Here is a 10,898-nt window from a genome sequence, read left to right on the forward strand (position 1 = left end):
ATGAGCGACTCCGATCATTTTTTTGAAACTCAAAATATACCCAAAAAGAGGTTTGTATCCACTGGTACAGATTTTTTTCTGTACCAGTAGACTTTCTGTTAAAAAATTCTCTCTTTTTCTGTACCAGTAGACTTTCTGTTAAAAAATTCTCTCTTTTGTACGTATGAAGAGGGAGAGTAGTTATTAATCCGGCAGTTATAGCTTCCGAAATCTTATTGGACCACGTGTTTTTCACTCTCTGGTACATCACACCTCCTAGGCTCCCTTTGAAGCCCATGAAAGAAGAAGAAGAAGGAAATTGTTTTTTTTTTTTTGATCCGCAGGAAAATCATTGTTTGGTTGGAAGAAAAAGAGTAAAGAATATAATAGTTTTGAGAAAAATTCTAAAATCAGTCCAATTGGCTGACAATAGTGAGTATGTGAATGTATATTAAAGAGTGTAAAAAGTGTACAAAAATACGTATTTTCCTTGTCTTCTAGCGTGTTTATTGTTAGCTCAGTAGGCTTACAATAGCAAGACCGTAATTTTAAATGTAGTGAATAGTAAATTTTTCATCATATTTTCCTCTCATTTTTCTTGGAAATTGAATTCTACATTCTTTTCTTTTTTTTATATCTTCACTTCTTTTTTTTTTTTCTAACAAAAAAATTACACACACTTTCAATACTAAAATCTAAAATAATGAATATAATTTATATAAATATAAAAAAAAAGTGTTTCTTCTTTTCTTTTTTTTTCCTTTCCATTGTTACGGGTTGTTCTTTTTAAAAAACCACTGACTTTTCCGTCAAAAATGAGCCAAATAAAGCCACATAAAGATAAAAATAAGCCATTTTTTTCGTCTTTATTCAAAAAATATTAGATTTCGATTAAAATTTTATACTTTTTAAATTTCTCTCGATGTAATAATTCCCAAAAAAAATAAGAATGATAAGAAATTTTTTTAAATAAAGACAAAATATAAGCCAATTTGACTTATTTGTCCAAACACCCTTTACAAAACAGAGCCCTAGTCTTCCCCTCCAAATTTCATCGTCAAAACTCTCTCTCTCCCTCCCTCTCTCTCTCTCTCTCACTCATCCCTCCTGCAACAAATAACAACTCCCTATCTCTCTCACACACCTACTCATCAATTCATCTCTCTCTCTCAAAATGTCAAACCCTCCCCTCAAGTCCGTAACCCTAACCCACGTCCGCTATCAAAAGGGCGACCAGCTCGGCCACTTCCTAGCCTGGATCTCCCTCGTCCCCGTCTTCATCTCCCTCGGCGGCTTCACCGCCCACTTCATGTTCCGCCGCGAGCTCCAACCCATGTTCTTCGCCCTCGGCCTCGTCATCTCCCAACTCATCAACGAATTCATAAAACAATCCGTCCAACAGGCCCGCCCTCTCGAAATCTGCTCCATCCTCGAGACCTGCGACTCCCACGGCTGGCCCTCCAGCCACTCCCAGTACATGTTCTTCTTCGCCACCTACTTCACCCTCCTCACCTATTTCAGGCAAGGGTTTTGTGTTTTTTTTTTAGGTTTAATTTGAAGTTTCTTCAATATTGTCTGCTGGATCAGTCGTATGAAGTCAAAAAACATGAAAGTTCACTTACCTTTGGGATTAAGTAGATAATATAGCTCAACCAAATACAACAAATCAGCCTGATTAACTTTTCAACCAAAATAAATATCTTAATTTCGATGTTGTGGGTTACATATAAATTCTTTTATATATTTCTTTCACCGCTGAACTGAAATCTTGGAGCCACCCCTGTTACAGAATCGGAGTCCTCGGGAGGAACCAGATGGCGGTAGCGGGCTTGGTGGTCTGGCCGCTGGCTCTGTTGACCATGTATTCTAGGGTTTACTTGGGGTACCACACGGTTGCGCAGGTATTCGCCGGGGCCGGGCTTGGGCTTGTGGTCGGGGCTGCGTGGTTTTGGGTGGTGAATTCGGTGCTGAGGGCTTACTTTCCTGCGATCGAAGAGAGCGCGTTTGGGAGGTTGTTTTACATCAAGGATACATCGCATATACCCAATGTGTTGAAGTTTGAGTACGAGAACGCGAGGGCTGCAAGGAAGCACGTGTCTTACAAGAGGTCTGATTGATGAGCCTCGAATCGGTAAGTGTGGTTTCAGCATTTTCCATGCTTGTTATAGAATGTCATTAGCATTTCTTTGCTGTTTTGTTCTGTTATTGTCATTTGTATAGTAGTAGTATATGTTTGATTCGAAGAAAAGATGCAATAAGAGAAAAATTTAAAAGCACCTATATACACTGGGGACCAAATCTTATATTTAGTCCAGCTTGCATACACAATTACACATGGAACGGTTAGAAGCACGGTGATAATTCCTCTTCTGACCATTCAAAAACCTTACAATCTGTGTAGTGGAACATTTGTGTTTTGCTCAACCGAATAATCCACATTATGCGTTATAGAACGTTTATATAGCTCTGAGATATGGTCAAAAGCAGGGTTTCTTACTGCACTTTGAAGTCATTCCTATAGAAAACCCTGACGAACATCCCTTTGTACTTCTGTACGATGGAATATCTATGACCTTAAACTACCCCTTGTTCTGCTCTGCCAAATGATTCAGATAATGCATAAGCAGAAGCCACAACTTGTTCCTGCTTTCCCTCTCTCTAAACTTGGTGAACTTTGAAGAAGCTCATCACTCCTTCTGAGGAACCCCACTCCAGCCCAAACCAAGACAAAACCAATGAATATATCTCTTGCCACTCGTCGATGAACGGTCACCCTCCTGTTTACAAATCTATTCCAAGTTGCAATCACGTACTTTTCTTTGAATTAAATTGTTCGAAGTACCAATGTTGAGGATAAACCTCAGGTTGCACCACAAAAAAACGAAGCTACATTGGAACGAGAACTAGTGTGAAAGGGATTAGAAGCAAGGGTTTTGCTGATGGTAACCTAGTGTGGAAGAGAGATTTACCTTTTTGCTCAAAGGACCCAAAATAACAATTGGTCTCCTACTTGAGGTGCCCTTCTAAGCAGGAACAAGTAGCAAGCAAGATGTTTGGAAGGGGAATCACATAGAAGCCTCTTAAACAAAAATATTTGAAGCAATACTTCCTAGAAAGTGGGAAATGTTGAATCGTTAAGGTTAATACATCAATGCTTCATGAAGTTAATTGTACAGGGGTGAAGAAGGGCATGCCTGGTGGAATCCACAAATACTCAAACGTCCGTAACACAAAGGGAAATGATCATTTCAAATCTACAAGGATTAAAAACAGGTCTTAATAGGGGCTGAAGTTTTTTGAAGCTTTTCAATGTATCTCTTGTGATTCCTACGTTTCTGCACTGTGTACAGGTGATTGCAGTCGGTTTGGAAAATATGTCTTGTAATGACTGGTGCAGCTTTTTTCGAGCTTCATAAAAGGTGCCATAAAGGGCGTCTCACCCCCTATAGAAGTGCAAGGGAGAAAAGAGAGCATAAAAACACATTCATGCATCAAAAAGGTTTTCAAAATACAAGACTTAATATAGAGAAATGTTAATAAGACAAACTTCAAAGTCTACAACCAAAGCATACATTGGTTGTTTTTAGTCTATCTGATGGTGTACTTCTACACCCTCAAATGATCTTAAATTGCGTATAAAGGGATCAAAAGCCACATTTTTCTAATTTTGTTTCTCCACTTTAATCTTCGCACGATTTAGAAGATGCTTACCCCTTGAAAGAAAGTCTCACTACACCCCAAACAAGACAAAACTGAAGTCCAAAGTTTTCTCACTGCTTGACAATGATTAAGGCGATGGTTCACAAATTCATTCTTGTGCTTACAGTTACCGATGTAAGATACCCATGATGATTCACTTTGTAAACACTGACTCTGTGCAACCCTTTCTCTTCTACATGGATTCACTTGTACTTGTATATTGCCACTTCGCTCTATGGACATACATAATGCAAAACTATATTATGAATTATGGGTTGCCCTCTTCGCAGCTTGAAGTGCAAAGCTGTAACGGGTCCATAAGGGCACAAGTTGAGTCCAGTCTCATTTCCCTTTAAAATCCACTGGTGAGGGGATGGTGCCTAAGAACTTATATTCGCGTAGTCAAGATAGTGTTTGGCTCGTGTGTGGGACAGTTGAATCATCACACAATCACATTTTTGTTATCACTAGAAATGATTTTAATTTGAGCTGTGATCCAGAAAAAAAGCCACATTTAGAGGTGTGGACTGGAGCCCCAAATAACTTCCCAAGGGGATGGGGAAGAACACGAGCTAATCAAAGCCTTGGAGAAAACTTGCATTTCCAAGAATCTTCCTCCATGACAGCAAATGTGGCAACGCCTAGAACCTCTCATGGAGCCAATTAACTCCTAGTCTCGCGCCTCTCTACATAAAAAATATTATCATCGGGAAATTCCGTGCTGTTCTTCTTTGCTCGAGTACTCAGGCATTGTAGCATCCCTACCCATTGCAAGCCCAAAGTCAGGGGGAAAAAGGTTCTCTAATCTCTCCTCCCCACAAAAGAAATGAGACCAAACGTCCCAGCGTATAGGTGTTTTGTTTCTAGTTAACTTATCCTGCACCTTATGACTCCTTTTGACTAATCCAATGTACATAGGAGGAGCTGTGACTTCATGCTTGATATCTTTGAGGATGAATACAAATTCACTTAAGGTCTCTTTGGAACCTATGGAAAAGAAGAAAGAAAAAAAAAAAGGAAGAGAAAATAATTTTTCCTTGTTGGGTTTGAGAGAGAACAAGAAGGAAAGTAACAAAACAAAGAATAATTTTCCTCCACACTTTCCTCTACACTCTCCTTTCCTTTCCTTTCTTTTCCTCAAGTTCCAAACAGGCCCTAAGTTTGCTGGAATTAAATATTGTTTGTGCTTTGTTTCACAAGTTTCTATAGAAGAATGTGATGTTGCCGTCCATTGCTAATTCAAAATTTGTGTAGAATTGCCTATTTTGTTTGAGAACCGTAGATGTAAAACTTTGTTAGCACTTGGCATTTTGTGAAACCTCTAGGGGCTTGTTGTGTGCTGCTAGAAAGTTGTCCCTAAGTTTTAAGGTTTTGAGTCATAAATTGCCATGTGGGAAGTCGTATTATGCATGCCTTTTATCTAGGCAGTTTACATCATGACTCACCTAGTTACCTTTTCTGTTTCTATGGAACACCTTACTGATATTTAGTGGAACTGTCAAAGCGCCCCTTTTGTTACTGTTGTGCGGAGCTATGATTTATCAAGGTGATGTGTAGTATCTTTCCTTTCGTGGTTGGTGTCTAAAATCACTAGTGTTAGACCCCTCAGGGGCAAGGGATGGAAAAATAAGACTTTCTGGAGATCTGAGACAAGAAGAAAATAATGGCTTTGGCAGAAAACAACTTTGGACAGACAAGCATTGTCTTAGTTTTATTCCTATTTGTGATGACACAACTGCCAGATTTGTTGTAGTGCAATTTCTAGGATAATATTCAAATGTAGGAAGCTCATAGTTTTTCGCCCAACATACAAGGCAGTTATCAAAGGAGTATATGGAGTTTAGTTAAGAAATGATTTGTTTGTGTACTAAAATAGAGACAAGACTTGTACAAACTACATGAAACAACAAGCTAGTTTGCCTATTTGTTTTATTGAAATATAAATATTCTATTGATTTCACAATTAAAAGTCTCTGCGGCCTTTTGTCCTTGCTCAATTTAGAGCATCTCCAATCCTTACCCATTTTATTACCCATACCCAAAATTTGAGTAAAAAGCCTAAAAATCCATCTCCAATGCTATACCCGTATTGAGTTCTACCCATTTTCTCACCCAAATATGGGGAGACTCAAACCCATACCCATTTTTCAAACCCTCTTTTCACTCTCATTAATTACAAGAGTCCACTCATTAATTTTAAGTGTGCTATTTAGTAATAGATTTGGGTAAAAATATGGGTTTAGCATTGGAGATGCCTTACCAAATCAAGCTTTTGACCCAAATTTGGGTGAAAAAATGGGTTAAGGATTGGAGATGCTCTAACTCGAACCAAAATGCGATTGGGTTTGTGGTGCTACTTTTGCTGTTCAGATGGGAGCATTTGAGCTTGGATAGTGGGTACACTTGAGATAGAAGCATCAAGTAACTTGGTGGTGCATGATCATGGCGGCACCAAGATTGAAATGTAGGGAAAAAAATAGAGGACTATGACCTGGTCGGTGACAGCCTTTTCTTCCAGGTTCTGTTTAATTGGGAAGAAAAAGATGATGAAATGTGAAAATGCTAGAAAGTGAAGGGAAACAAAGGTAAAGACGAATATTTTTCTTGCATGCATTTAACTTGGATGATAGTAGTAAAATTTTGAACCTATAAGTTTGGATAGCAATGAAGTTACAGGAAAAATAGGTGTTTGTCTAAGGTAAACTCACATTTTTCAGCAAACTAACTTGCTTAGGGTAAGTTGTAGGGATAGGGCTAAATTTGCAATTTAAATACTAGATAACGGTTTTCGTGAGTGGATTGTTTGAAAATTCATATTTTCTTGTGTAATTTTGCATGAATCAGAAAGAGCAACTTTACATGCATAAGTGGATTTTACAGATTTTTTTCGTTTCTTGCACTTGTTATCTTCTTGTTGGTTATAGCAGAAACAAAATCTTAATTTTTGCTTTGAAACTGTTGTATCGTAACAAGTATTAGTTCACACATCATGATATGATTCCTTGAAAATGATAAGGGGTGCCTTTGGACTTAATGAAGGACATTGTAAGTTTGGTTAATACTTCATACAAAATATTATACACCTGGGAGGTTTCTATCCCCGGAGGGGGGGGGGGGGGGGGGGGGGGGGGGGGGGGTTGGGTGATTGGGGGGGATTGTTAGAGTTCCACATGATGAGTAGTTGATACTATTACTGGTGTGAAGAAAAGATAGTGCTTCAAAGCCGTTTCTGTGTTTTATTCGGTACCTCTTGTATGTTTCTGCGTTTCTTTAACTCTAGATTTGTCAGTGTTAGAAAGGCTGCATCAAGTTAGTAGTTGTTTTAACCACTCTTCATGTTATTTGCATGCTCAGGCACAAACACAGCGGCATCAATTTCTTAAGTTCCTACAGTGTATTGCTTGAAAAGCTCCATGGTATTCCGTATAAATACAACATTTACGTGTACTTGTTTCATTTCTCAGGTGGCTTGCCTCAATTTGTCCAGCAATTCATTCTTGCCTATGTGAGAATCAATCAGATAATTGTGACTCTTACTAGGATCTCTTTTGGAAATTTTGCAAAGAAAAAAGAGTAGATTTACTACATTTGCTGTGTCTATCATTTTTATGAGGACTTGCAGCTCTTAATTAATTAGCAAGCTTTCACTCACTTGGATTTGGTTTTGTTTTAAAGGCTATGTAATTGGTTTCGTACTGGTGAAATTTAATAGGGTTAGTATGGCCCTTCTAGTTTGTACCTTTTTTGGGTGAAACTCCACGTTATTGTGTTTCTGCATAGCAGGATGATGGTTCATAAGTTGGAAAAAGGAAATGTGGTACAAATAAAGGTCATTTTAGTACTATTTCTTGTGGGCAAGTCTTTAGTTTGCATTTTAACTATAGCAAGGATTTGTGAACAGCATTGGTCATTTACCTTCAGGAGGATGATTAGGGTTGTGTCTCGAGTAATTCTCAGGTCCATTTAGTTTCTTCTATCGTATATTGGAAATAATTGTTGGACTTCAGCTGGAGAGTAGTCTGAAGGAAGAGTAAAGAGATGAAAAATCTGACCTTTGGTCTACATTTGAGATTATTAGGGTTTTGTGTCGAGAGTAATTCTCAGTTGGTTGCTCTGGTGTTTTCTTGTTGTACATGTAACTGATATTTGGTTTGTAAGCAGATAAACAAAAAAGGTATTACATCAAACAGGTACATGACTCAAATGAGATTGAGTTTATGTTTCCACTATATGCAAGGGAGATTGAAATTCCACTTGAATCATTGTACTCAATTTTTTTTCTCTAGCTAGCACCCTCCAACCTCGGCCTCGTACAGATTATTCAAACTGGAGTGCGATAGCCGATAACTATTGGAGAATTGATCTAGCTAGGTTCATTAACTTATTTGTTAATTTAGCTAAAATTGAGAAGGAAGGATATTTATCACCCAGCCTGTGAGGTAAGTATTTTTTTTATTCCATTTTCTTTTTACCCAGTTCATTATGTGACGGAACCACCACCTCCCAAAATATCATTTTCATGTGATATCAATTGATGTATTTTTGAAATACATTTATGTAGACTAAATGAATTTTAATCTTATGTTCTGCTCTCATTTTTTGGATAAATATGTTTTACAATTAACATAAGATACACATAATTATATTTTAATTTTGAGAATGAATTCTTTACATCGTGCCACGTTGCAAAACAGTGATCTCAATCAATAGAACATAGCGATGTGGCACAATATAATTGATTTTGAGGAAACAAATGTTTATACCGACGGTGTAAAGAATTTATTCTCTTTAATTTTCTTGATGACATTCAAAAAGATATTTAATTTGAGTCCTATAAATCTAATCTAAGGAACCCAGGTCTAAGCGAATCATGTCTTTAAGGAACTACTATGATTTAACAATGGAGGTCTGGTTCAACAAATAACAAGATGGGGAATCTCATATCTAAGCAGATCATGGCTTTCAGGCAATTTTGACGATGGACGTCACCTAGCTAGTCCAACCAAGCGCAAGACTCGTAGGCGAAAATTAATACTCAACAACTTTGACGATGTTCAAAATGCCGGAGCCTTCAAAATCCAAGGACTAAGCACAAGCGATCTCATACAATTGAGGATAGTTCCAACGATCCTCTTGTCTATCGAGCACCGCAATAGCTTGTTTTTATTCTCTAATGGATCTTTTGCAAATACTAGAATGAGCAATGTTTAAAGCAATATGTGATGTTTTTGCAGTCCTATTGGTGTAGGCTCTTTTTGCTGCTGCTTTTTTTTTTTTGTTCTAGTTGTCTCCTTGTCAGTAGAGATGACGATTTTTTTTTTTTTTCAATTAATAGAAGTGGTCATTTTACATCATATATGAAGTACAGAGTCACTACATTAATTGTGAGAGTTCACGAGACAACCAAGCCTAATACAAGAAATAAGCGTATTTATAGGGTTAGAGAAACCAAGAAAGAAAGGAAAAGCATCCACACGTAGGTGGAGAGACTCGAACTCTTGACCTCCTAGTGAGATGCAAAAGTCTTGGCCAATTGAGCTAACCTCAGTTGTTTAGAGATGACGATTTTGTCCGGTCCGATCTGCGCTGCTCCGTTACATATTCCCTTCGGATTGGATCTTGGCTTCTTTTCAGGGAGGGATTGGACCGTATTTGGAGGCAAAACCTAAAAAAAAATCCAAGTAACTCCACCCCGTTCCCTGCCCCATTTATTATTATCATTACATTAGAGAATTTAATATACTTCATCCGTCCCAAATTGGATGTCAATTTTTGATATCTGTGCCAATTTCAATATATTTTTCAATATGGATCTCAAAATATATGCAATATGGATCTTGTTTGATAGTTCTTGATTAGTTCTATTATACAAAGTTTTCAAACTCATGAAAAATATTATAGATTGAAAGATATAAGTGATGAAAAATGATACGAATTTCAAAAATTGTTATTCATTTTGGGACGGAGGGAGTATTATTTAAAGTTTAACCCCTAAAGTTATTCATAGGTATGATGATTTCCAATGTATATATATATACTACTCTATACAATCATTCATTTTTTAGCAGATCTTTAGTCATTCATATTCTAGGGTAAAGCGTATTCCCGTTCCCTCCCGCTCTGGATCAAGAGCGACACATCTTGCCAGTCCGATCGTTCCATCGTTGTCGGCAGCTGGCGAGATGGTGACCGTGACCCTCTCTCCCTCTCTCTCTAGTGAGCCGCTCACCAGTCCGCTAGCCACCATTTTCAAGACTCCGATCATTCTATCGTCGGCAACAAGAATCCAAGTAACTGAGACAAAATTGATCAAAATTTCGTTGATTTTATAGTAGACAAAGGTCCTTTAAGGAGGGATGTAGATAATTTTCTTAAAAATGAAGAAGGTCGGGATTTCTTGTCCTTTGATAACATTCGTTGTTTGTCAAATGGATGGCTTGTATTTTGTGCTTCAAACAAAGTATTTCGCACAAATAAAAAAAAAAAAGAGTATTTTGCTTTTCTTGCAAGTTACTCCATTTACACAAGAAGAAAAACAAGACTTTATTGGCTTCTAACGGCTTAAATAGTTGATCGACTTGTTTGTGGTCTACACTTGCACAAGAGCTATGAAGAAAATAAAACAAAAAGGCCGAACCCATTCGAACAAGTCACTTCCCAAACCGAGTGCATTATTAGAGCATGGACACTTGTCTCAACAAATTGAACCCACTCCGGGGACCTTGATGTGCCACTCATACGGGCCTCGTCCCAAGCTCAAAAACATGATCTAAATGGTTCATTTTGAAAAAGTCATCGATTTAACAACTGTAAAATATAAAGTTAATTGGACATCTGCAATTTCCTAAGCATATCATGTTTTTATGCAATAGATGAAAAGCAAGTAGACTACCAAAAATAAACAGTCGATTATTTTGGTTTTTCTGTTGAGCTAATGATATCCGATCGACTTGATCTTTTGTAGGGCTATCAACGTGCCAAGCTCCGCACAGTGAATAATTCGGATCGTATTTTTTAGCCCGGAACGAGACCCGTATGGACGGCACAACAGTCCCTCGTGTCCCCTTATCAAAATATTCATTTTAAGTTTTAACTGTACTCTCGGATCAAAAAATAAAAGTAAAAGTTTTAATTGTACTCCATTAAAAAAAAAAATTCATTTATAATCTCTTGTCTTTTCCATTAAATGTTGGAGTGTTTGCTTCTTTTTTCATTTAGCA

General features: G+C 37.6%; 1 protein-coding gene across 3 annotated transcripts; it reads left to right on the forward strand.

The window, feature by feature from the left end:
• Nucleotides 1-1,025: 1,025 nt before the first annotated feature.
• LOC131324775 (lipid phosphate phosphatase gamma) lies at nt 1,026-7,416 on the forward strand. 3 transcript variants are annotated; one of them, XM_058356887.1, is made up of 3 exons: nt 1,026-1,500; nt 1,769-2,110; nt 7,143-7,416. In XM_058356887.1, the coding sequence occupies exons 1-2, from the start codon at nt 1,154-1,156 to the stop codon at nt 2,094-2,096; spliced, it is 675 nt and encodes a 224-aa protein (XP_058212870.1). In that variant the 5' UTR covers nt 1,026-1,153; the 3' UTR covers nt 2,097-2,110; nt 7,143-7,416. The 3 variants fall into 3 exon arrangements, with proteins under 3 accessions (XP_058212870.1, XP_058212868.1, XP_058212869.1); XM_058356885.1 differs by having other exon boundaries at nt 1,038-1,500; nt 7,033-7,416; XM_058356886.1 differs by lacking the exon at nt 7,143-7,416 and adding an exon at nt 6,049-6,759 and having other exon boundaries at nt 1,038-1,500.
• Nucleotides 7,417-10,898: the final 3,482 nt, after the last annotated feature.

The sequence above is a fragment of the Rhododendron vialii genome, chromosome 4a, assembly GCF_030253575.1.
Source record: "Rhododendron vialii isolate Sample 1 chromosome 4a, ASM3025357v1".
Classification (NCBI taxonomy): domain Eukaryota; kingdom Viridiplantae; phylum Streptophyta; class Magnoliopsida; order Ericales; family Ericaceae; genus Rhododendron; species Rhododendron vialii.

Coding starts and splice junctions, on each gene's coding strand:
- LOC131324775 (XM_058356887.1), top strand. CDS start 1,154: ATGTCAAACCCTCCCCTCAAGTCCGTAACCCTAACCCACGTCCGCTAT. Junction 1,501..1,768: donor ACCCTCCTCACCTATTTCAG/GCAAGGGTTTTG, acceptor CCCCTGTTACAG/AATCGGAGTCCTCGGGAGGA.